The sequence below is a fragment of the Lissotriton helveticus genome, chromosome 3_1, assembly GCF_964261635.1.
Source record: "Lissotriton helveticus chromosome 3_1, aLisHel1.1, whole genome shotgun sequence".
Lineage (NCBI taxonomy): Eukaryota > Metazoa > Chordata > Amphibia > Caudata > Salamandridae > Lissotriton > Lissotriton helveticus.
Window position 1 is genome coordinate 1,807,938,355 of NC_136061.1, and position 27,735 is coordinate 1,807,966,089.

General features: G+C 45.4%; 1 protein-coding gene across 5 annotated transcripts in view; it reads left to right on the forward strand.

Moving 5' to 3' along the window:
- Window positions 1-27,735, forward strand: part of LOC144823835 (heterogeneous nuclear ribonucleoprotein R) — a 413,049-nt gene that overhangs the window by 130,611 nt on the left and 254,703 nt on the right. For all 5 annotated transcript variants that reach the window (XM_078682698.1, XM_078682699.1, XM_078682697.1 and 2 more), the window contains 2 exons: window positions 1,257-1,375; window positions 1,824-1,931. In XM_078682698.1, the coding sequence (XP_078538824.1) occupies window positions 1,257-1,375; window positions 1,824-1,931 (227 nt within the window). The remainder of the gene's footprint in view (window positions 1-1,256; window positions 1,376-1,823; window positions 1,932-27,735) is intronic.

Genomic DNA, 27,735 nt, shown 5'->3' on the forward strand with positions numbered 1-27,735 from the left:
CACCCCCCCGGACAGTGGATAAACCCAGTGAGTGGTACATATCAATTTGGAGACCATTCATTAAACTGAGCTCATTTACCATTTTATATCATTCCAGCAGATTCACTCTACATTGGAAAATATTACTTCAAGTCCATATTATGCGAAGTTACTGATAGTTATCAGTACACTTTGAAAGAGCATAATGCTGACCTTTGGTTCTGACATGAGTTTTTTTTTTCTTTCATAGTTAATTTGGAAAACGATTGTTTTGTTAATGGTATTTGTGGCACGGATTATCCCACCTAGTAAATATTTTAGAACTAGCAGTAATGCTTTGATTTTCACTTTGAAGGCCAACTCCAAAAATTAAATGTATTGCGTTAACCTCTCTGGTTCAAAGATGTAGCAACTTGATTTAAGAAGTGTCATAGTGGTGGAGCTGGAAATCTTCACGTTCAAAGTTAATTTGGATTGTTCACAGTTGATGCAGAGGATTACTGATAAAGACCACCCATAAAGGAAACCCTTGTTGAAGGGGAGGATAGGCTTTTTATAATTGTAGGCCAAAGGCAATTGGATGTAACGGGTCATGTGTTTGTTGCTTTGACTGCCTTTCTTCCCCTTTGGTTCTGGCAAATTCCATTTTGTTAAAAGCTGCTGTCTGTAGTAAATTAAATGTGAAAAGGTTAATTCTCACCACCATTTCCTTGATAGAATAGTGACTTTACATCCATAATAAGTAGGGAGGTCCACAATCAAGGAGTCCGTTGTTTCTCACCTGTCCTCGCTCCATCTCGTCTTGTTCATTACTATAAATCCTATATTTTGCAACTGGGCGTGTTTGTTCACAATAAAACATCTGTAAAATCACATTTCAAGTCACTGGAAATCTGGGACACTTTTTCATACAAATCATCCTGTTTTAAGTAAATGTTTATGTATGCTTTCAATTGAGAATCAAAACCTTGTAGTTCATGAAGGTTTAAAACTGGATGTTCCAAACATTGCAGCACTTGTGTATTTAGAATACTAAACTAAACTCTGCATTTGTTAAGTTTTTGTCCTGTTTGGCTGTTTCCAGGATGCATGTTGTTGTGTGTATCATTGATTGCAGCTGCGATATATGTGTGTATATATGTGTATATATGTGTGTGTGTGTGTGTGTGTGTGTGTGTGTGTATGTGTGTATGTAAATATATATATGTATATGTGTGTTCCCCCCCCCCCCCCCATGGTAATATTGTAAAATAGGAGCGCTCTTTTTGTTATTATAGATTTGGTGACCTTTGAAGACCTTGATGAACGAGCTATAGATGCTCTTAGGGAGTTTAACGAAGACGGGGCTTTGGCTGTGCTGCAGCAATTTCAAGAAAGCGACTTATCGCATGTTCAGGTATGAATTCAGAAATCAAGATTTTATAACCGGTGTTCTTGGTTTGTTGACAACTTTTTTCCTACATAACAATCTTTATTATAATCAACATCGAGTTGCTCAAACCGAGAGCATGAATTAATGTGTTCCTTATTTTTCTCCACAATTGGTCTCTGTAGTTCAATGTAAAAACACTTAAAACTAACAAAACAGCGACAGTTTTGAAAGTTTATTTTTGGATTTGTCATCCAGTGCCTGTATGTGGTCATGGGTGACCAGAAGTGCTCTACAAATCTACTGATTTGATTGACAATTACTTGTGCTCATTGCTTGTTTTTATTTTCCTTTCCTTGTGCATGCATCAGTCTGCACAAAGTCCAGTGTAAGATAGTTGGTGCACCGAAAAGTATTTGGTCTGAACTCATTTTTGTGTTTGTATGGTTGCAGACTAATTTTATTAATTTTGCAGAATAAAAGTGCATTTTTATGTGGAGTTATGAAAACCTACAGGCAGCGAGAGAAGCAAGGAAACAAAGTTCAAGACTCCACTAAGGGACCAGATGAATCCAAGATCAAAGTAAGTTTCTTAGCATAATGGTCTTCAGTGCATAGGAAAAAATCTTCAATTAAAAAAAGATGGTCTCTTCTATGACTTTAGAGTTGCCTTTAGACTGTCCCTTCATGTTGGCATCCTTATTGAAAAACTTGAAAAACTTTGGACTGATACTGTTCGTACAAAAGGAGAAATCTTTGGTATGTTAGGTCTATTTTGGGTTCCGGCAGGCTTATTTCTTAGCTTTAGTCTTCTTTAATGTACATTTTGATGATTTGCTACTAAAATAGATTGTGGCGTACATTTCCTTATTAAATTCAGCAACCGGTCTCCATTTTGCCCACACTGAAAATAGTGTTGATTTGCTTCCAAAATACCTTTTAGATTTATGCAATGAGAAAGTGGCTAGCTAGTTAGCCAGTCTCGTAAACACAAGAATATTTGTAGGCAAAACGTGTAAATCAACCACTGGGGGAAGGGGGACGTTATAGAGCGGTTCCTCTCAACTCTACTGGCCATCCTGTTTGTATCCTGAATCGCAAAGGGGATATAGTAAGTACATAGATCTATAACCTAGTCCCAATTTCCTGAGTGCCAAAAAAGTTGTTTAGAAAACTGGAAACCTTACCCGCAGTCCTGTGGCATGCTTTATCATTAGTAGCCAGTCATCACCATGTTAGTAAATGGGGATATTCAAATGACCTCCTGGGCATCCCAGACATGTCAATTATTTTCTTGATTCCAAGGATGTGTATATTATTCCCACATGAACTACTTGGTTCAAAAGATTAATGACTGTAGCATTTGGAGCCTTTTCAGATTTGTGAGTTGGCTTTTTAATGCCAATAACATATTAGGATCCCAGGTGGGGGAGAGTACTATTACATGCATTAAAATCAGATGCCTCTTAAAGCATGTACATTGTCTCAAGCATATGAGTCTTGTGTTTGTGTATGAAAAGCAAACTGAACCTCTTCCCTTTTTTCACACATTGCTGCTAATTGTTGGAATGATCTGCCCATCAACCTCCGACTCACGGATTCCTACCCCACCTTTAAGAAAAAACTAAAAACTGCTTTATTCCCTACACCAGAATAATCAATAAGTCCCAGGTAATTGCCCAGGTTTTACTGCTCATTTTGCAGCGCCGTGATATCCTAGTAGGATGAATGTTGCGCTTTACAAGTACTCCTAACAATAACAACAATAAATCCTGTTTGGCACACTCTTATTGCGATCTTGAAGTGCTGATAATTGGTAAAGATCCAAGTAGGATATGCTGCATGAAATGTAAGCTTTCTCCTTGGTAGAATTATCTCCAAATGAAATTATGCTGGTTTTTGAAGCCCTGCCTAAGTGAGGATTCAACTAGAACTTCAGAAGCTATACTTCTGTCTGACAGTTGGGCAGCTGGATACATCTGCTATTCAACAGGCATGATTTTATATCCACTGCTAGAACTTCCCTTAGTCTTACAGAGCACTAGGACCATGAGCCTTCTTCAAAAGGTAGCTGCTAAGTTTGGCAGCCAACAATAAATGTAATAATCTTTCTCTTGACTTCTTCATGCACTGCTTTTGGTTCCAGGACAGTCCTAAACAAGCAGCCTAAACCCATTCAATAGGCTAAGATGCCAAAATTCCATAGTATTTTTCATTTAAAATAAAAGTAAGTTTATCTATTATTTCTGTAAAAAAGAACATGCACTCCTCTAGTGTACTAACATAGCCTTTTATTTTCAAAGAAAAAGGCAAGTAATAGCAGGCAATTGGCCCATAGGCTGCATAGATAATAACACATTAATAAACTGGCTCAGTGCCTTTAAGACCTCCCTGCTCCCATCATGCACCACAGGCGACAAGTCAGTTCTTTTTTCCGGCTCCTTCTGTGAGGATCCTAGAGCAATGAGCTTGTCAATTTCTGATTGTTCTACTCAGAAATTGGTTTCTTGATTTATTTATTTTTTTCTATCTCAATTTGATGTTTTTTGACTGCTGGTAACTTTATTAGTAGTTTTTTGACAATTTTGAGAACTTTTTCTGTTAGAAATGCCAGCATTGTTCAATAAATGTCCCTCCTGTTGGAAGAAGATGGCAAAGTCTGACCCACATTCTGTCTGTATTGTGTGTTTACCATCCTTGCACAATCCAGAGAAGTGTTGTTATTGCCAGCAATTTTCTAAGAAAACACTTCGAGACAGAGAAAAGATGAAGCTTCATGCCTTGTTGGAGAGAGGAAAAAGAGCGAAAAATGGGCTTGGGAGCAGCCATGATTTTAACGAGCCCTTCTCATGTAAAAACACACAGATGAGAGAAGAAACAGGGTCTTTCTTCTTCTCCAACATCAAAAAGGAAGCAGATACCTGACTGTTCCCCTTCAGCTCACGGTCGATGTCAGAAAAATATACACTGCATCCGAAGAAGTCTAGGGACAGATCACTGTCGAGGCAAGTCTACAAGGAGACTCGTTGCTTCTGGCTCGGAGCATGTCAGACCGGAGAAGCGTAAGTCTATGCCAATGGCTGTTTACTTCTTCTAAGCCACCACACACCATCTCTCTTCATTGGCAAGTGGTTTGGTGCTGAGGAATTCCCCCGGGTGCTGGAGTGCACTGCTGCAGCCTCTTTAACTAAAAAATGCTTCTGTTTGGCACACGTTAGCTCAGTGATCGCACCACCATGCTTACCATCTCTGTGAAAGCTGGGAGGGGAATTCTTCATATATTTAGATCCAATGCAGGCATAGTTTGTCGAGGAGAGATAATCGGTTGGGCACGATTCCCTCACTTAGAACCTCCCAGCGCAAATCCCTCACACGGCCTCTGAAACCTCAAGAGGGGGCTGTGCCAGGTACTCTGAGAAATGTGGTCTTCTCACTGGCCACCTGTCTACAATTGGGTGTTTGATGGCTTTTGCTCCTAATTTACACAGGGCAGTCTCATCTTAATTATTTTATGACATTGTTTCCAGTGTGGCCCGCACACCCCCATACATATAAAGGGAAACCCATAGGGGCAGAGTAGGCTCATTTTATGTCACCCTTGGCCAGTGTGGATTTTTAATCAACCACAGAATGCCTTCTGCGATTTGTACTTGAAAATGAAAATAAAGGCTCAGAATTTCAGCATGAACAATGAATGTGGCTAAACTTCACCGTAGGTTGTCTGACAACCGGTGTCTCACATGACATCTGACCACTTTGTAGATTAAAGATTATTCATACTTCAGCTATCAAAATGGTTCATGGTTTAAACTTAAATCATGAGGAAAAAGAATGCAGTGCAACAACTATAATGCAAAATTTCCTAATTTTTGCCGCCATATCCTTGGGGTCTGTCTTTGTTTTTTATATATATATATATTATTTGTTTTGCTTGGCTGCTTGCCACAGATGGTAATCAATGGACAGCTTTCAACTTATTTAATTATTCTTTTCAAGTAAACTCCATGTTTTTTTTTCTTTTTCCATTTAAATTTGTTGAATTATTACACTCTTGACACAGTAAAGATTCTTTGATGATCAACAAGTACAGCATAGTTTAAATGTAATAGAAGTGGTAGCAAAGGAATAAAGGAACTTTAGGACAGTTTGTAAGATGACGACTATGCTGGTGATGAGTTGAGGCTGTTGTCAGATTGTCTATCAATGTTTGTAATAAATAGGTAATTTTAATACTGTTGGATTTGCTCCTCCCAAAACTTTTTTTTTTTCTTCTGGTATGCAGTGTCTTTCCAGATGCTGTTTTTTGCATACCCAATTCTTAATGCTTCAGTGCTTTTGTTGCACAAAATGCAGTCGCATAGAACCCCATATTTCTCAGGAAACTGTGAAGTATGGAAAAATACACATGCTTACCTATGAAATATGGATTTTGTTAAAACTGACACCCAGACCACTCTTCAGAGCTTCACCATTGTGCGGCTACTAGGATTAAGCAGAATGGAGGGCCAAATTATGCTATCTAAATTATGAATCAAAAAAGAAAATTATTCAAAACATTCTGTGGTATTATTTTTTCCTAGTTTAGCTACAAACATTCTTTGAAAAAGCTGTAAATGATCTCGATTTTCTGCCAAATAAGATAAATCCATAATTATGTGGTCAACTTTGCAGTCAAAGAATCGCACAAATCAATTGTCCTAATTATTGTCCATTGTTTTTTCAATTTATTCGTGAAGGATAAAGAATACCGATTTCCAAATAGCAGCAGTGCAATAGAAGAACCAGCACTGAAACCCCTTGCAGATTATAGCCCGTAAGCGGACTGCTTGCGTGCTACAACAGACAACACTACTGCAACAAGGAAGTGCTATCATGAACATTGCCATAGGCAAGGCCAAATATAACATATGATACAAGTCTGGAGCACAGGACAGTTCAATGACTTGAAGTCAGAAATTCCTTTAATAACTTGTTTTTAAATTTGACATGGAAATGTTATAGTTTTGGCTGTACAAAATTCAATTTCAGCAGTATTTAATGCGCTCCATATGAAGAGAATAAAAATGTTAACAGTATGTCGTACAGTACAAACACAGCTTTCACAACACTTGGTCAAATCCAAACACAGTCAACCAGATTGATGTTGGTTGACACCTTAATTGCTTCAGTTAGGTGGTAAGAGTTCAGCAGATCTAGTCTGTTAAAGAATCTACTTTTTCCACACCTATATATTAATTTTAAGTCGATGAGAGAGCACAGCTTTGAAAAGGTTCTCCAGCATTCAAACTTTCATATATTCACATGATTGAATCACACTCTGTTGTCATGCTGGGAATTCCAGACAATCTAGCAATAATCCTGGTTAAAGTGGTCATGGACTTCAACAGCAGTGTTTTGGTTAGTAGTACTTCCACCTAATTTGAAACCATCAGAATTTCAACCAATCAGGTTGAACTGCTAGCTCTCCTGCTCCCCCTAGAAATCACCATAGCTCTGATTCCTACCATACTTTGTGCGTGAGGAAATCCCCAAGGAAAGCTCTGTTCTAACCGGTAAGTCATCTTATCTTGTTACTTGTTCTAGTCTACTCTGGGACTGGACCAGCCCTACCATGAGCTTTCAGAGAAGTGTAAGTTGTTTTTAGGATGAGTCCTCTCCCCGGGACAGGGAGACCTTTTCTCTGTCACCAACTGTCATCAAGACGGACGGATTGAAGAAATCTGTTCCATCCATATTCTACCTGTGTACAGTAAAATACCTATTCTCTGGGGCTATTCAGTGAAAAGTGCATCAGACCTTGAGGAGACGACTAAGGTACCATTGACCTCATCAAAGATGTCCTTTCTCCCTCTACCACCATTGATTGCCTTTCCTATACCAGCTTTTATACCCACCAAATTTGCTGCTTGTTTGCTGACCCACCTTCTGGATTCAGAATTGGAGGCCGATTTTAACAATCAAGATGCTTTGGAGACTGCCTGCAGTCAAACCCAACTAACTGGATGTAGAACACATACCTGACTTTGAATTTTTACCAGCTTTGCAGCAGATGATGAACGCCTTCCAAGAATTATTTTTTCAATACCCTGGGGACAACCTGCTACTGCACTGCCCCCAGCACCTGCTATGCTTGCTGTACCTACGCTTCCGACTTTCACCTCTGCCTTCCCCGTCACAAAAAGATACACCCAAAAGATGCCCTACCCAGAGTTGTCAATCAGCTACTTGTTGCGCCAACACACAAAAACATGGAGAAGGTGGACTCATCTGAGTCGGTGTATTCAGCTTTGTAGGAATAGGAGGATTAACTTTCACAGGGAGATGGCAAAAGCATTGAGGAATGAATGAATGAATGCTTTGAGGAATGTGAGAAGCATATCGTACTCGAGGATGGCGATAACTTACTCACATAAACAGATTAGCCCCTGGATCACATACCCCAGTTCAATACTTTAATGGAGATGGCCACAAGAAGTTCAATTTACCATTAGATTAGGTGGAGCAGCAGTGTTTCCTTTATAACTTTAAAGAGCAAACGTGCAAGACCATCTCATGTATAACAATACTGGGCTTCATCTTGTCAGAAGGTATATAAAATTGGTAAATGCCAGCTATGGTTCCAGCAGTGATGCCACGACTGGGGAAAAGGGATTGGCCCCCGACTGCCTTAGTAGACGTCTGAAACCATAGCCATAACTTCAATTGCCCAGCGCCGACTAAAAAACCCAATCATGCCTCCCTCAGTGCCTCTGGAAAGAGACTGCAGATAAATGGATAATTGGGCTATGGAATTAGTTTGATATCGGTGACCTCCATTAAGGCTGCTAATGCTCTCCCCTACTACACACACACACACACACACGTGCACATGCACACTCTGGAAACTTTAAAACTAGACCAATGTGTGAGGTAGATTTGACACATTGGAATTCATGCAAAGTCCACCTGTTTGCCCACCTAAAATTGACCTCTATCTTCACTTGTGGGACCTACAACAGAAGATTCTCCAATTGGACGCTATAGAGATGGTACGCAGATCCCAGAGAAACCAGTGATTTTGTTTACATTTTTGGTACAGAAAAAATCCCAAGGAGACCAATTCTGGTCCTCCTCCAAGAACTTGAAAAGTTCTTGAAAAGGCAGTCTTTGGGTGGTTAAGCTCCAAGGAGTCCCCCGATGTATTTAACCTCAATAGACCTTCAAGATGAGAATTGCCACACCCTATCGGCCGGAAGCGCAGCAGATATCTCCAGTTCTCAGTCGTAGGGCAATACTACCAATTCAAGGTGCTCCCATTCAGCCAGATTTTGGCACCTCTAATGTTAACTGAGTGAAGTGCCTAGCAGCAGTGTAGGAAAGTGCCCCTTTTTCTCAGTCCTCCTCCCCCCTCCCCCACACACACATTTTGCCTGACATCTAATGCGATCTGACTTGATGTGCCCTGGGTCCCTGCCAATCAATATTCCATGGCCTGTGTTCTTTTCCAAATCTGTACCCTTATACCCCCAATTGGCACATCTCTAGCCATAGGTAAGTCTCTTGTAAAAGGCACCAAGGGCAATGTGACCAGGGAAGGACCCTAAGGGCTGCAGCACCTATTGTGCCATCCTTAGAGGCCCTGTACCTTAACCCCCACACACTGCCATTGAAAGCTACGTGTTTTGGTGCAGGGAAAAGTTAAGTCAACATGGCACACATCCCTGTGTAGTGCAAATGACCCTATGTGTCAATCGGTCGGACAGCCTCCTGCAAGAATCATTCCTCCATGACTTAGTCATATATTTCATGTTTAAATCCAATCTTTGATCCAAATTCTTTGTTCGTATTTTTCAAATTTCATCTATTAGTTTCCATTTACTTCGAAGACCGTGTAATCCAAATTTTTTCAAATGCCGTCTGTATGCCTAGCGGGGCCTTTTCAGCGACACGTGTGGAATGGCAATTTGTGTAGAGTAGCATCGTATTATTTAACCCAATGCATTTCGGGCTATACAGCCCTTCGTCAGGGTAACTGAAAGAATGCAAAGACCTCTAACAAACATGTTCAGTGAGAGATGCCTTTAACCTTCAAATGTAAAAACATATTTTCTAAAGCCATATCCACTATGGTTTGCCCGGAGCCAATTCCATCCTAAGTTTGTATAAATAATCGTGCAAGCCTAATCATAAAACCCCTTTCCTGCTGTAAGCAAAAATTTGCCAGAGGGGGCGTGGCCAGCAGCTGATCAAGATGGCCGCACTTTAGGGGAGCTCCGGGGAGTGAAGTAGGATCCCCCCATAATCCGACATTAATCCGTCGAAAAAAGTGAACCTAAAGGACATCCACGGTGCGCGGACTCAGAGGGGCACCGAGCGCACCGGTTTTCTGCCTGGCAGGAGCTCCGTAAGGACTGGATGGCGCGACTGATAAATAGCGGCCTTCTAACCAGCATGCAGCCGGGGACTGGCGTGGCTCAGCGACTGCCGGAGGCAAGTGCAGCCTGGGCGAGGCGAGTGGCGGACGCCTGAGCAGACCGCAGGGGCAAGACGCGCACCACGCTTGTTGGCACCGTGGGGCCCGCTACGTTTCCTGGGCGCATTGTAAGAGCTGTGTTGGGCGAGCCTCGCGGGGAGGGGGGGGGGAATATAGAACACGAACCTCCAAGGCAGAACTTGGACATCAAAATGGCAGTAGAGGTGAGCCGGCCCTGACTCAGTAGCCGGTAAGTGCAGGTGCATTCGGCGCATTCGTAACTGTTAGGCAATGCCTGTTAATGCCTGGTCTGTGCTCCTCATAAAAGCTGGAACGGCAACCGGCCCAGGCAATTAAGAAGTTGGGGCTGTGGTGTTAACCCTGGGCACAGGTGCTCTGACGATCCGGGCGGCAAGGAGCAGCCGCCTGCTTCCTGAAGGCGACAGGATTCGGAGTTCTCTTGCTCATAGGTGCCCTGAGGGAGATACAGCAGCACGGAGCGAAATGGCAGCTCTGAGCGGTGGCTACTTAATACTGAACTAAGGACATACTGTACCCTGGGGCTCTGATGGATAGATAAGGCGGCACTGCTACACATATTGGGTAAGACAGCACCATACCCCCAGGACTGAGCTGCGGTTGGTGGCCGGCTCATTGGCAGTTGTCTCTCGGAGGCTGAAGGAGGTCACGCTGAGCGGAGGATTACTCTGTGCACTGCGCTGCACCGGGGTGAGCGCAAAAGTAAGGGTCCAAGGCCTCATAGATCCGGAGTCGGCGGGGGGGGGGGGGTTCCCCTCGCATGCAACCACAAGTCAAACTGGACAAATATGCTTACAATACAGACTTTCCTGCGCTACCCGATCGCACAGGCACCTCTGGAGAAAGTCTACGACCAGGAGGGAGCGACGAAAGTGACGCTAGAAGACATTGTCAGCCCTCACTAAGGTTCAGTCGATGGTGGGGACCATCTCCACGGATGTCTCGTTTTTAAGATCAGACTTTAAAAAAATGACAGCTAGAGTCACTGAGATGGAGCAAGTAACGAAATGCTTGTCAAAAGAAACCACCATGTTGCTTAATAAGGTCAGCCGTTTGGAGGTGGAAAATAAACTCATGGCAGAAAAGATGGCCCGTCCTACCTCATTAAACGGTTTCCACACTACAGTCCCGTAAGGACCTTAAGATCCTTCAGGTCAGAATTTAATCAAGCTGTCAAAATTCAAACTTAAGACTAAAGGAGGCAAGTCCTTGTCCTTCTTATCTGGTAAAGCTTGGAATTCTATTCCCAACCATCTTAGAACTCTAACTCAAAACTAATTTAGAAAACAACTTAAAACATGGACCTATTCTCTTTCTGACGACTATGTAATGTCCCTCATATAGTTTTTCTTTTTATCCTTTGGTTCATCGTTTGAGTTAGCGCCAGGATCTCTGTTTTTTATCCTTTTGCACACTGTTTAATTAGCGCCAAGCTGCTCCTTTCGGAGCGATTGTTTGCGCTTTAGAAATATACAAAAATATACAAATAAATAAATATACGACCAGGAAGGGCGCTCCCGACGGAACAACGCGAGAATCACTGGAATTCCTGAAAGTGAAGGGAACCCAGCCATGGACCTCTACGTTGCGGAGCTTATCAAATCTAGACTCCAGCCCAGAGGACTCCAACTTTTTCTCTGTGGAAAGAGCACACAGATTGCCCGTGGGTAAGCCGAAACCTGGGGCGCCCCCCAGACCAGACTTGGCCCGTACTTTTAACTTTCGCGACCGGGATGCTATATTGCAAAGGGCGAGGGTGGCCCCACCAATCCATGTTCACAACTCGTGGTGTCTTTCTTTCCGGATTACACAGCAGCGGTGTCTAAACATTGAAAAAGCTTCCTCGAAGTAAAGAAAGAACTTAGACGCAAGGAGCTTCCATACTCCATGCTGTTTCCGGCGAGACTGCGCGTGGTGGTGGACGGAAAGACATGGTTCTTCGAGTCACCGGAGGACACACATGATTGGCTCGAGGGATGGCGACGTGTTGAGGGACCCAGGCGGACGGAGAGAAGACAGCAACAGTGTCGAGAAACCGACTCGGTGGACCACGGATGGGGTCAGGAGGAGGAGGAGGAGGTCACACAGCGAATTGACAGTGAGGGCTGACTAGGGGTAATGTTGCACAAAGAAGATAGTCTGAAACAAGAAGACCACATGCAAAAGAAACATTATAACAGTGTTCAAGACTCCTAAGAAGTGTTCCTCGAGCTGGAAGAAGGGCCTTGGACCGGAACAATGAGATTGAGCAATGGGCTAAAGCGTGTCACAGTCTCTAAATTGTTCTTGAGGAGGGAATGGACTGCGGAACTCCACGGACTTCTCTCCCCCCCCCCCGCCCCCTCCTACCTACACGCAAGCACTGTTGATGGGGTTAAAGCACTCTAAGTTGGGGTGGCGGATGGTTGGGGATCAGTCTGGCAGGAAGGGGGGCGGTAAGGAGGGGGTATTTTTGCACTGTTTGTTTTTTGGGGTTTCTTCTGTATTTCCTGGGTTGCACACAGTGAGATGTTAGAGCGCAAACCAGTGGGTTGATCGGGAACTGGTCCCCATCTGAAATTAAGTGCGATACTCCAGCTGTATATGTTCTCTGTGGACAAGGTCCACCTTAGAAGCCACCGACATCAACACCAGGCTGAACATTTCACAGTGTCCTACTGTTTAACTCAGGAAGGTTTTGGGTCTGGGAGGAGGGTGAGTGGGGAGGGAGGGTGGAGTTGGAATCTTCGTACAGGATGGGAGGTACAGGTATGGGACGAAGGGATAGTTTTGTTTTTTCAACAATGTTCGCTTTTTGTATTGGCAGCAAAGTTTATAGGCATGGAATTTCGTCCTTTTTTTCCAGCAACTACGGCACACATGTAAATCCTTACCTTATCATACATGTATCATCCAACATGGCAACACAAACTACCCCTGATCTTGCAGCACACCCTACAACTCAAGTGACACCCCGTCCGTGCTCAAATGGAATGTACATGGTATGGGGGACAATTAAGAGGGGTTTAGTGCTACAGTGCCTGAAGCGATACTCTCCAACGATGGCCCTATTACAGGAAACTCACCTTACTGGTACGGCATGTAAGGCTATGGACAGATGGGGGTTCAAAATGATATTGCACTCTGCAGTTTTCATCGGGCTCGAGGGGGGTAGGCATTTTAATTTAAAAACAATCTCCCGCTAATAGTGCTTAACACAAAAACGAACGACCATGGCTGCTTTGCGGCCATAATAGGCCAATGGGAAGGACGATCACTAAATATAGTTTCCGTGTACATTCCCCCCTCCCTGCATGCAGTGATGCTCCCGGCTCTTAGTAAGTTCCTGCTTGACCTTCCGGAAGGGGAACTACTGATCGGGGGGGAGACCTTAATGCAATCATGGATGGCACCCTAGACCGCCACCCAGCAAAAACACATGCACCCGGCGTGACTCTTCTTGGGGACTTTATGGAGGCAATTGGGCTTACGGAAGTGTGGAGATGGCACCACCCCACAACGCAGCAATTTACCCTTCACTCGGGAGTCCACAACAGCTTATCCCGGATAGATTATTTTTTAGCTTCAGCTGATTGCCTTAAAAATGTTGACAGCATAGAGATGAAACCCAGAGGTATCTGTGACCATTCCCCAGGGCTACTGCTATACACATACTGTCGCGAGGTTAGGCAACACATTTATCCCATTTACCCGGGCTACCTGCAGGTTCCTAAAATTAGAAAAGCTGTTCTCACGGCGACAAAGCATTATTTTCAGGAGAATACCGCATCAGTTAACTCCCCAACTACTCTGTGGGAGGAGTACAAAACGGTCCTCAGGGGACAGGCAATTGTCTCTGTTGCGGGGCACAAACGGGAGAAGCAGCGCGACCTACATGACCTAGAGCTAGCGCTGCAGGAAGCAGAGGCCCAACACACCAGAGACCCCACACCGGCGACAACCCAGAAATTGCGTCTTATACAACAGCAGCATAGGAAATATCTTGAGGACCTGACCAGATCGCGTATGACGGCTACCCAACACATGATATGAGACTGGGGACAAAGCCGGGAAACTCTTGGCATAGCTAGATAAAAGGGAACAGAGTAACAGATGGATAGCGAGGGGAAAATTACAACAGACCTGCATACCGTAGTACACGCCTTAGCGCAACATTCCCAGCAGGTGTACACATCGACCTATACGATGTCAGTAGAGGAAGCACTAGCTCGCATTAAAGATATTGCCATGCCCGGGCTCACTCCGGACGTAGCTCTCACACTTGAGGCGGACCTCAGGGTGGAAGAGCTACATGTTGCGATGGCATCCCCGTTGAACTTTATAAGAAAATGGCGGGAACTGTTGCCCCCTACCTGCTGCACATGTATAATGACTGTTTACAGGCGGGCAAGTTTCTGTTAGATCAGAGAATGGCCACCATAGTGGCGATACCCAACCCGGGTAAGCCGGCCGATGACTGCACCTCATATCGCCCAATTTCTTTGATAAATGCGGAGGCTAAAATTCTCGCAAAACTGTTGGCGATTAGACTAATGCCACACCTCGCAACCTTGATACACCCGGACCAGTCCGGCTTCATGCCAGGCAGAAATACAGCACTAAATCTGAGACGTCTGCATGGAGTGATGGCACGCATCCCATATCTCCAGGAGCCTGTGGTCATTCTCTCCCTGGACGCGAGAATGGTGTTTGATATGGTGGAGTGGCGATTCTTATTTGCAGTGCTTCATCATCTTGGCTTCGGCCCTAAATTCTGTGCATGGGTACATCTGCTTTACACCAAACCAGTAGCTCACGTAACAGTTAATGGGCATATCTCTGACTTTCCTCTGGCGTGGGGCACCCGTCAAGGCTGTCCCCTGTCCCCACTGCTTTATGCACTGGTACTCGAGCCATTGGGGTCGTGGATTCGTTGGGAACCAATGATACGGGGAATCAGATGGATGGAAGAGTGGGAAGACCGCATCTCGTTATATGCGGATGATGTCCTATTATATATGGCATCTCCCAAGCGCTCCATACTGGTCCTCCTGAATATCTGTGAACTCTTCGAACGGGCGTCCGGATATACCATGAATTGGTCCAAATCTATAATATACGTACCGCATGGTCCTACGCCACAACTCTCTAAAGACTGCCCGCTCGAAATTGCAGATGGTATGTTCCAATATCTAAGGATCTATATCACAGCCAACTCCGAAGACTTTTACAAAAATAACCTGCTGCCCCCGCTGGAGCGCTTTAGACTGGACACAACACACTGGGAGGCACTGCCGCTCACGCTGTTGGGGAAGGCGGCACTTTTTAAAATGATTGCGCTTCCTCGTTTCCTGTATGTGCTGGAGAACAAGCCATTCCCCGTAGCCCCAAGCTACTTTAAGACCATAGAGGCCCAGGTCTACAACCTGCTTAGGGGACATAAGTCGGCACGCATAACCCAGGCTAAGTTGGTTCGCAGCTGGTACGATGGGGTAATAGCGCTCCCGAATATACAGTTAGATTACTTTTAATTGTGCTGCCCAGTAACATATCCATGAATACACGCCCCCCCCCAGGTGGACCCAGCGTTTAAGGCAGACAGGGTGGTTTTGGGTGCAGACTCTGATATCACCAATTCTGGATCTAAGGTTCCTAAACAGGTTCATAAAAAGTCAAAGATTCAAAATGACATCTCTTCTAGAAGTAATATCCCAGATACAGGATGGGGATTACATGGCAACCATCGACTCAAGACGCTTACTTACACATCCCCATCAACAACAAACACAAACATCTAAGACTCACTACCAGTTCACAGTGCTGGCATTCGGACTCAAATCGACACCAAGGGTTTTCACAAAATGCCTTGCAGCAGTAGCAGCACACTTAAGGAGGCAAGGAATACATGTATACCCATACCTCGACGACTGGTTTGTAAAAGCAAGCTCCTACAACTAATGCAAACAGCACATGCAAGAGGTCCTACAAACACTAGTCCAACTAGCGTTTTCAATTCATTGGGGAAAATCATCAATATAACCCAAACAGGTGAAGATATTCTTGGGGGCGGAGATCACCATATAGAGCAAGGTGTTTCCGAGCACGAAAATAATATTGGCAATATTGAAGGAGACATGTCTTCACCACAAGGGGCTAGCTCTGACAGTGAGGACAGTGGGCAAACTGATTGGAATGATGGCGTCATGCATACATTTAGTCCCAAATATCCACCTCCACATGAGACCATTCCAAGAATGGATCCAACAACAATGGTCACAGGCAAGAGGGAGTTTGGAAGAAATAGTGGTTGTCACGCAAGGAGTACATCGAGAAATAGCGTGGTGGAACAAGAAAAACATAACACAAGGGAAAACATTCACACAACCAACTCCTACAGTGACTGTCACAACAGATGTCTCCCACATGGAGTGGGGAGCACACACAAACACCCTCAAGGTAAGGGGATTGTGGTCACAACAGGATGCGATCAAACACATCAACTACCTAGAGCTGAAGACAGTGTTCCTAGCCTTGAGTCTTTCAGAAACAACTGTACAGACACAGGGTACTAATCCAGACAGACAATACAACCACCATGTTCTGCATCAACAAACCAGGAGGAACACAATCGGTTACCCAACCAGTGCTAGCATATGAGATTTGAAGATGGGTAATTCCAAGGCAAATAGACTTGCTAGCAATACATCTACCAGGTAAGGACAATGTGTAAGCAGACATGCTCAGCAGACAGACGCCCGCATCCCATGAATGGGAAATCAGTCAACAAGAAATCCAGAAGGTATTCAACAAATGGGGAACTCTGCAAATAGACCTATTTGCAACACACCAAAATGCGAAATTCCAAAACTTCGCATCCAGACAACCGTGCAAACGGTCCCTAGGGAATGTGCTATGGATACGCTGGTCAGGTACATTTGCCCACGCTTTTCCACTGATGCCACTGCTACACAGGGTACTAAACAAATGCGGAATCTGCAACATGACCCTAATGCCGATAGCACCTCAGTTGGCCAGACAAACCTGGTTCTCACAGATAATGGACATGGCACAAGCACCGGCACACAGGTTTCCCACAATAAAGGACCTGTTAACGATGCTAAACAGAAGGGTGCTACACCCAGAAAGCCTCAGCCTAGCAGCATGGCTCCTGAAGACTCACCTCACACCTCAAACTACCAGCAAGCACAATGACGGTGCTAAGAGAGGCAAGGAGGCCTACCACAAGGAAGTGCTACTTAGCAAAGTGGAATAGATTCTCCGAATGGTGCATTAAGGAGAAACTACAGAGAAGAATTACCAAGGAATCAACAGTGCTGAAGTACTTGACACATCTACTAAAAAATAAACTAAGCAACGCATCACTAAGAGTGCACTTGGTGGCAATAGTGGCTTACACAAGAGAAGAAACCGGGAAGAGTTTCTTTACTTCCGAAGTAGTAAAGAGGTTTCTAGAAGGGGAAAAAAGGATCTTGCCATCAAACAGAATGCCACCTCCAGCATGGAACCTCAATGTAGTGCTGACTCAATTGATGAAGACCGCATTTGAGCCTATTCATAAAGCAACACTGCATATGCTCACGCTAAAGACAGCCTTCCTTGTGGTTATCACAATACTACGAAGAGTATGCGAAATACAAGTGCTAACACTGCAAGAGCCCTACCTACAAATACACAATGACAGGATCATAATAAGGACTGATCCACATTTTATGCCAAAGGTGGTGTCAGGGTTCCACAAAAAACAGACAATACAAATACTAAGTTTGATCCAAAAACCAACCACAGAAAAGGCCTTGCACACACTGGACGCCAGAAGGGCAATAATGCACTACATAGAAAGAACAAAAGAATGCAGGAAAACAAAGCAATTCTTTGTGTCTTTTGCCAGCAGTTTTCTTGGATGACCAGTTACCAAAAATACCATTGCACGTTGGATTGCGCACACCGTACAATTCTGCCACAAACAGGCAGAGCAAGAATTGCAAGGAGCAACACCTGCTCACTCAGCAAGGAAGAAAGGAACAACAATTGCGTTTCTAGCAAATACGCCTGTTCAAGATATTTGCCAAGCAGCAACATGGTCCTCCGTGCACACGTTCACTAAGTACTACTGCATAGATATTCAGATGAACAAAGAAGCACAAGTGGGACAGAAGGTCTTACAACACATATTCAGTAATCAACGCTCATCTTCCACCCAGCCACCACAAACCTAGCAAACCGCTGCAAAGTCTATGCACAGCATAGTGAATCCAAAAAGATTCACGCTGCAAAACGTATCGTTTCTTACCTGTCCGTGTAGTTTTGTAGCTTGAGGACTTTCTGGATTCACTAGAGACCCCACCCTCCTCAGCCAGAAAGATGAGGCGGGAGGAAGACTATTAAAGGACAAGAACCAATGGGGAAAAAAAGAATCTGAAGATGGCGACCAAATAGTGGTATGTCTACGCCCACCTAGGCCACGGGGAAAAGAAATAGAAACATACGAGAATTCTGGACCCAACCACTAGATTGCGGAATAATGCACAGCATAGTGAATCCAGAAAGTCTTCAAGCTTCAAAACTACACAGACAGGTAAACTATACGTTCTAACATTTTGGGCTTAAAAATGTCCCAAGTGTTGAACTGTTTTGCCTGGGGAAAAACAGTAACTTTAACTCGAGAGCAGAAAAGTTGTACTTACCTTGTATTGTGAGATACTTATGTGTGGTATCTAGGCATACCAAAGTAATCCAGAAGTAACTGAAAAGTATTCTAAAATTGCTTTCTGAATCAATACCAACCTGTAACTTTTTGCAAATACAACCACAACTGCATTTCCTTGTGAAGTCCTGCATTTGAGAGTATTTTTTACTTACCTATGGCAAGTCCTGCTTGGTTCTAAAAAATAAAACAGAAGTATACCTTTTTATACTTACCCAATTGGTCTGGATTCAGCCTGAGTGTGTGCCTTCAGTCTTGATTGAGTGAATACAATAAATGCTTAACACAGCCTCTTGATAAGCCTAACTGCTCGCCCACACTACCACAAAAAGAGCTGTTAGTACTTACCTAATTTAGCTTCTGCTATACCTCTGGGGACTCTCTGGACTCTGTACACCCTGTACCTAACTATAGTATGTAACAAACCCGCTTTCTAAAACAAGTTACTGCCTTCCTCAAACGACAGGCTCAACAAGTGTACCTGTGACTGGCTTGTCAAAAGTCCAGCATGGCATGAGACAAAGGATTCTACGGCCACCTGCATCTGTCTTTCGTAGGTTAGGCCTCCATCAAAACAGTGAAAAATCCTCTATGGAACTACTTATGACAGTTCAGTTCATGGGACCCATACTGTACAGGTAATTGGGAAAGGCATACCCCTCTCAAGAAAGAGCGGTGAATCTTCATGACATAGCAAAGAGCCTCTTTACCAGGCAATCGGTTACAGTCCAGCAGTACAAACCTCTGCTGGACTTAACGTCATCTTGCATAGACCTTTTGCAGGCTCTGAATGAGAGCTCTCCAGCAAGTAAAAGACAATCAGTGGAAACAAATAGACGGCTCATGGGACAACATGCTGCATGACGTCTGAAACAAGTGCTGTCAATAATGAATTTGTAGATCTGTATGGTGCAAGTGCTGTTATTTTCCAGGCCTCTTTCCATCCTTCATCTGATAGAGTAGTGCTAGCCATGGATGCTTCTGTGGACGGCTGGGGAGCTCTCTTGCAGGAACTGTCAACTAGATGCCTCTAATCAGATGTAGAAAAGACGTTCCAAATTAATGTTCTTGAGCTTCAGGTTATAGGACTGGGTCTGCAAGCATTTCACCCAAGACTGGCGGTCAAGCGGTCCTCGGTAGGGTGAAAATACATCATGAATGTTAGACCACCAAACTGGGGGGATGGGGAGGTTGGGGGGTTGATTAGGTCCTTGCACCTCTCAGAAGAGGCGCAACTGCAATCGGATTGGGCTTTTTCTCGCTGAGTCTGCATAGCAGTGGAACATTTCCAAGGCCATCACAACGATCAAGCAAACCCACTCTGTGGACACTGATAGGCTGCCGATAGTGGCAGCTCCATCAGGAGCAAATAAACTAAATCTTCCAAAAGTGGGATCTCCCCTCTCTAATTGCTCGCCTCTCAGAACACTAGGAAATGCCGGACCAATGTCTTTTCGTATACAGTTTCTTAATTTCCTCTTATCCCTAGGGTACTGAGGAATGTAAAGTGGATCAGTGTGCCCTGATTATCATTGTTCCGGTATTACCATGCCAGTATTTGTACAGCGAACTTGTGCAATTATCTCCGCTTCTGATGATGCAGCTGAAAGCGTACTCCAGGCTTCTCTCCACGCACAACAGATCACCATCCCAAAGTACTGAGCTCGAAGCCATTGTCTCTGACCACTTGGAATTCAGTCACTTGGATCTTCCTATGGAATGCTGGACCATGTTGACACAGGCACGAAGATCAGCAACCATTAAGACATAACAAGCTCTTATGGGGGAGGGGGTGTTGGGTGTGGTGGTCACTCCAAGAGCTGGAGTTTCACTGGGTTGAAGCAATTAAACTCTATGCGCATAATGCACTGTATTAAGGGTTTCCAGAAATCCTGGAATTTTTGTCCGTCTTGGCTAGATTGTGTGTTATCCGTTCCCCGTGCAAACAATTGCACTATCGAGGACGGGCTGTCTGTTTCCAGCAAAGTGTTACAAGTTGATGCGCTGCTAAGAGCAAGTAACTAGTGACCTTCGTCTGTGTGTGAGTCATGGCAGCTAAAGCTGAGGGGCGGATACCTAAAATGACTGTGAAAGGGGAAGAAGGGAGCAGATAGCCTATAACGTCTTTGATGTGGCCCAAGATCGCCTTAAATATGTGGTGATCACTTAACACAACCACCACATATGTCGCAAGTCAACCATGTCTTCTTTACATCAGAGGGAGGTATCTGGGTAGATTCAGGAGAGTCTGATTGGTGTATAATACCATTGAAGCATTCCTTTGTATGCCGTCTCTCTGAGGGACAGACTGCGGTAGGTTTTGGGTATGGCTCGCCACCGTCTCCCATTGCTTAAGAGGTATGTCCCACTGAGTAGTGTTTTGCCATGCTGTTTGGTAGGTGTGGGTGCGTGCTGGCTGGGAACCCTCGAGTGAATAATGGGTGTTGGAGATCAAGCCATTAAATGCGCTTACAAGCTTTCCAAAAAGGTTGTAGGGTTGGGTAGCCGCTGGATAGATCGAGGGGTTTATCACCAAGTGTCTCAGCTGGCAGTACTGGAGCAATGAAGCTTCTGAGCTGGTATTCTGTTTGCATTGGTCAAAAGACTTTATAGTCTCTCCCTTGAAGAGGTTGTGGAACGTCCGACAGCCCCGATCGCACCATAAGCTGAAAGAAATGAGAGCGCGTGCCAGGGAGAAGTCCGGGTTTCTCTCAATAGGCTTGTTAGGAGAGGGGAAGGTAGTCTGTCCTTTACTGAGGGACACCTTTTGTCAGATATCCAGGACTGTCTTGGTGGGAGTAACGATATAGGCACTTTGCGGCCGTGCCTTCCTGGGCAACCAGACCAGGTCCCACAGGGGCTGGCATGCCACTTCTCTGTCCATGTGAAACCAGTGTTTCTCACGCTCCTGGACAACCCACTCGGAAACATAACGCAAATGGGCTGCCCAGTAATACTTGAAGATTGGGGCATTCTAGGCCTTCCCTCTCTCGCTGGAGCATTACCAAGGCATTAGCTATCCGGGATCGTTTCCCATTCCAAATGAAAGTTTGGATGTTGCGTTGCAAATTCAGAATATCATCTTGTGGAATTGCGTAGGTAACGTCTGGTAAAGATAGAGGACATGCAGGAGCACGTTTATTTTTATGATGTTTAAACGTCCCAGCCTGGAGATTTGTATGGGTTTTCACCTCTGGAAATAAGATTGTATGGAGAGGTGGAGCTGTGGCCAGTTAGCTTGGGACCAGGAAGATAGTGTGGAAGTGATAGTGAGACTCCGATATGGAATACTGTCCAGCACCCACTGAAAAAGCACAAGGCGCTGTAGGGACGGCAGATCCAGGGTAGGAATAATTAAATTCAGGACGAATGACTTGGTCATGTTAACCTTGAAGCCGAGATAGTCTTGTAGACCTGTAAGCAGGACACTACGCTAGAGAGAGACCTCTGGTTGGGTAAGCGTGAGAAGGTCATTTGCAAAGAGGCTAATCTTATGTGGTTGGCCTCCAAATGTGATGACTTTCACCTCATCTGACATGCAGATCGGGAAGGCCAGAGACTCAGTCGCTTGGGAAATAGAGGGCGACAATGGACACCCTTGACGTGTTCACTGGAGAATAATTACTGGTCTCATGTTTTTTTTTATTAACACGGACTGTGGCCATCTGCACCACATGCAATACCATTGTCTTTGAGATTAGCCCAGGCCCTAGTCCAACTTTGACCAGCACTGCCTGTAAGGGCCAGCTAACTCTGTTGAAAGCCATTCTGTGGTTCCAGCGAGAGATGGCATGCAGCGATCTCCTAATGGTGTGCCTTTTTCTACTAAATGAGCTATATGACTGACACTATCCGCACACTGCCCCAGGCGTTTCAAACCTGCCTGGTCTGGGTTGATGAGGCATGTGAGGTAAGACTCCAGTCTAGTGACCAGTATTTTAGTAAACAGCTTTGCAACAATTGAGTAGGGATATGGGGCGGTATGAAGAGCAGAAGGTTGGGTCTTTGCCTGCCTTTGATATGAGGGAGATTTTGGCTGATGCCATCGTAGATGTTGGGCCCGTTTTTTGTGTGAAAGACCTAGTCGCAAGAGGTGGCCTTGTAATTGGAGCAGAAAAATCTTATAACAATGATATGGGAGACCATTGGGTCCCGGAGTTTTCCCCAGGGGCAAGCCACGTACCTTTGAACTCAGTTCTTCCAGAGTAATCTGTACATCCAGGATTTCCACATACCGTGGGTGTAAAGGCTCACTTGAGAGTATAGCAGTTGATAGTGATCATGGAAGACCTGGAGTTTGCTGCTTTCTGTAACTGCCCATTTCCTGCCCTCTGTTTGCAGCTTTGCAATATGCACCTTAGTCCGTGCCTGAGGGAGTTTGCAAGCCAGAAGCCTGTCCACTTTGTTGCCTCCTTCATATAGGAAGCTGGGTTTCTGTTCTAGTAATACCCCCACTTTTTGCCAGATTTCTGATGCACTTTGGCAGGGATCCAGGACACATCAAGTCAACCATGTTCCCAGGGCCTGTGTTCTTTCCCAAAACTGTACATTGGTACTCACAATTGGCACCTCTCTAGCCACATTCAAGTCTCTTGTAAAAGGTACCATGGGTACCAAATGCAGTTACCAGGGAAGGCCTCTAAGGAAGGCAGCACATACTGCACCACCCTTATAGGCCCTGTACCTTAACATACGCATACTGCCATTGCAGGCTACGCGTTTTGGTGCAGGGAAAAGTGAAGAGTCGACATGGCACACATACTTGCCATGCAACCCACTGCCTATGGTATAGGTAAGACACCCCTCTAGCTGGGTGCGCTATACCACTGGTAAGGGTACAGTTCATGAGCACTGTACCCCTACAGTGCCGAAGTCCATCCTTAGACATTGCAAGTGAAGTAAAACCATAAAGAGTAGATGGCCTGGAAGTTTGTCATTACAAATTCCACACCACCATAATGGCTTTACTGAATTATGTGAAGTTTGGTAGCAAACGTCTCTGCATAATAAACCCACATGGATGCCAGTGTTGTATTAATGATACCATGCACTCAGACAGCACTTTAGAAGTGCCCCCTGAAAAAACTGCCAGCCTCTGGTGGGTTCCCTGACTGGTAAACACCACCCTGCCAGGCGAGACCAATTTCTGTACCCCTGGAGTGGGGGCCTGCACTCCCTGGGCACAGAAATAAACCCTTTCCTGGGCAGAGGTGGTCACATCTCCCCCAGGTCAGGAAGAGCCATCTGTGGCAGGGGAGCTTTAAAGGCCTCACCGCCTTTGTATCACTGCCTCTCCTGCTATCAGGAGCAGCGCCCCTTCCTGTCCCACTCCCCTTTCAGCAGGATGACAGACAAGAAAAATTGGAGCAGCCAGAAGGTGTGCCCATCTCTGCCCACTCTAACCCTCGGGTGGCTAGGGGAAGTCCACCAGTCAGTGCCCGGCATCTTGCCTATGGCAGGCACTCCAATTGGGATTAGGGATTGTGCCCACTCCCCCATGTGGGGTGAGCACACCAAGGGTGTTGTCACCCTAAGATCAGTAGCCCATTGGCTACTGACCTCGCAACCCCTAAAACGCCCCCTAATTACAGTATTTAGGGGGCAGCCCTAAACAAAGAAGGCAGATTCCCACAATCTAAGAAGGAGGAAGAAAGAAGACGCCCAGCAGAGGAGACTGCAGAAAAGAACTGACTTGGCCCTGGCCCGTCTGCAGTATCCAGAGATCCAGTGCCAGTCGGTCAGTTCATCTTTATTCGGATACAACAGTACCCATAAAAGCACAAAAACAAGTACATATTATAAAAACGACTATTAAAAAACAGTTTACAAAATTCATTCTACAGATCCAAAAACGACTTTGTGCAAAGCTATACATCATCACAGTGCAAATAGATTATTAAGGTAAGGGAGCAATTAGGTCACAATGCATAATTATTTATAATAATGTCAGGCATCAATCATTGATCTACGAGCCCTTACTGCCGATTTTAAGAAAGTGCAAGTGCGAAAGATAAGGTCCACATCATCTAAAGCTAACATAGAGCAAAATGCTGCCTCTAAATTGATCTGTCTTCTCTTGTTAAAATAGGAACATAAAAACTGTTTAAAATATTTGGTATAGTATTTACAGAAAAATATGAAGTGCTTGATAGTTTGCTCACTCCTCCCATCACAAGGGCACAGGTTCGAGTTTGGATCAGGACTGTGACCCAGTGGGAAGGAAAGTGCGAAGCAAATTGTGCCAGCTCTCAAACGGAACAATAGGCTCGTCTCCCATCGGCTCATTGGTAAGGACAAATACATATGGAGTGGATGACTATACCGTTCGATGTCCATGTAGTTGCACACACTAATTTTTTTGGCCTCTGCTACCTCGCGCTCGGTCTTATATAGGGAGAACAGAACGTTCTGCATTTCTTTTTTTGCGACCTTAGTTGCGATTGTGGGGTCCCAGAAAATGCTTTCCATGTTAATGCTGCGCAAACTGCTCAACGCTCCACTCAGCCATGGGATTTCTAGCCATTTAGCACATCCTAAACAGTCCTTGATAATTGCTTGGGTCAAGGAGGCTGCTTCATTCTTCCATACTGCAATCCACATAAGTGCTGGGCGAGCCCTAATAAAATCAGTAATAAAATTAATATTGAGCTCTTTGTGGGATATGTAGTAGGAGGTTGAGATTGGGACATTTAATAATTTCCTGCAAAACGTATTCTCCTCCTGCTGTATACCAGAGCAGTTGACTGTCCCCCATATCTCAGCGCCATATGTGGCTACCGGGATACAATGGAGTTTGTAAATCTTTTTTATGGCTAAATTTGCTCCCTTGGTCTTGGGGCGGGGAATGCTTAGCATCGAATTGTTGGCCTTTGAGAACTTGCTCCTGGCGTGAGCTAAGTGCTCACTCCAGGAGCCGTTCGCAGCAAAGGCCAAACCCAAATATACAAATGATTTTACCGCGGTCATCTTATGGGTGTCTATTACCATCGGGCATATAGCATGTTTACCCGGGCCGCTGCTCATTAAAAACAATTTTTTAAAATTGACTTGCAAGTCTAGGTTTTTCATAAAAATATTAAAATCTTCGACCAGGAGGCGTAGTGAATTTGATGTGCGACCTATTAAAACTGCGTCGTCGGCATAAAGCAGCGCTGGGATGGGTACTTTATTAATATATGGAACATCTTGGGTTGCCAGTTTCAGGGAAGCATTCAGGTCATTGATGTATATTCTAAAAAGCAAGGGGGCCGACACGTAACCTTGCCTGACCCACCTGCTGGTGTTAATGGATCCTGAAACCTCACCTCCTGCCCCAATTCTTACTTGGGCCTTAAGGTCTCCGTGCAAATAAGCCAAAAAGTTAACCAGGTTTACGCCCAGGCCCTTGGACAAAAGGTTTGCCCACAGTTTTGATCTATTTATGATCTATTTATGGATGCAAGATGGCCACCTGGTAGGAGCTCTAGCTCCGGAGCTCCTAGTGCTTGGGATCCCTCTCCTGGAATTATCCCTGATAGCACTCATCATCTTTGGATCGTATACAAGTAACTGGATTCTAAAAGTAACTGGATTCTAAAAGTAACTGGATTGTCGATGTAACTGGACTGCTAGGACCCCTGCAACCCTCAACGGAACATCGGCGGAGCACAGGACGACGGGAGCTGACCACCGGAGGTACTCACCCGAGGTGACCCGCCAGAATTTCGCCGTTGCCTGCACCGGATTTCGTGGCGGTGAATGCCTGGATCCCTGCTGCAGATGCTGGTGAGGCTCCGGACGGACGACTGACCCCTGCAACCCTCAACGGAACATCAGCGGAGCACAGGACGACTGGAGCGGACCATCGGGGGTGTTCGCCCGAGGTGACCCGCCAGAATTTCGCAGTCGCCTGCACCGGACTTCGTGGCGGTGAATGCCTGGATCCCTGCCACAGATGCCGGTGAGACTCCGGACAGACGACTGAATCCTACTCGCCCGTGCGAGTGCGGAGTTGCCCTACCTGCCTTCAATCACCGCCTCTGACCACCCTGCGGGGACCCCGGCCTGGACCGCGATCCCCTATCATCGGTGAACCGGGCGGTCTGGGTGCTTGTCAGCTCGCGGCTAGACCCACGTGGCTAGATCTGGATGCCTTTCAGGAGTCGAATCAAATTTAAGGCTCTGTGTATAGCCTATAAGACCTTGAATAACCCTGGACCACGGTTTCTAAAAGAAGCACTCCGCCCTGCGGAGCAACGCAGAACTTTACGATCCTCGGCAGCCTTCTTGCTGAACGTCCCTCGGACAAGAAAGGCCACCTGGGGAGACAGATGCTTCACGACAGCCACAGCCAAACTGTGGAACACCCTCCCACTCCATATCAAATCCGCACCCACGCTTCTTACATTTCGGAAAAACCTTAAAACATGGCTCTTCTCCTCCTCCTAACTCCCCCGTCATACTTTAGTGAGCTCTGAGATCACCAGCGCCGAGACACCCGTATGGGTATTTGTGCGCTTTAAAAATTGCAAAAATAAATAAATAAATAAATACTCGTGCCGGTGGCTGGATTCATCACAACCCGGCGGCGCCCGGAGAGGGTAGCGCCCTGCTGACACAGAGGGCTCGTCTCCCGGCTGTACACTTGCTGCCCAGAGCTGCCGGAGTGGAGCCCTGAGGCGGGCGGGACCCGGGGTGATGAAGGACGACTGGAGCTTGCCCCGTTTGCGCCTGGAGCAGGAGAATATCGAAAGTGCGGCGCCGTCGCCCAGGGAGAGGCAAGAGAGCCCTGAGGCGGACGGGAAAGCACACGGCATCGCTGCCTAGGGAACTGCAGAAACAGGCAATCGGGAAACACACAACAACGTCAACGCCTATCGAGGTGGGAGGAGACGCAGCTCAGCTGCTTTGATCGGGCACAAACATTAACCAACAACGGGCCAGAAATGGATGCACTATGCAGCGGTGCACTTAGACCCTCGATATATGCAAAACGCTGCTTGCAACCTCAACGTACTTGCTGAGCAAATTTCACAATAAGGTATTTATTTACCCCACTCGCTTTTACACACTTTTTAAAACTTCCATTGTTCAAAATGGCTGGGGTAATAAAACTGTAGCCATAAATCCCCTCCTGTACCTCTGATGCTCACAAGGCCCGGCATCTTAACTCCTCCTCCACATAAGACCACCAAACTAGAGACTCTCTCCCAT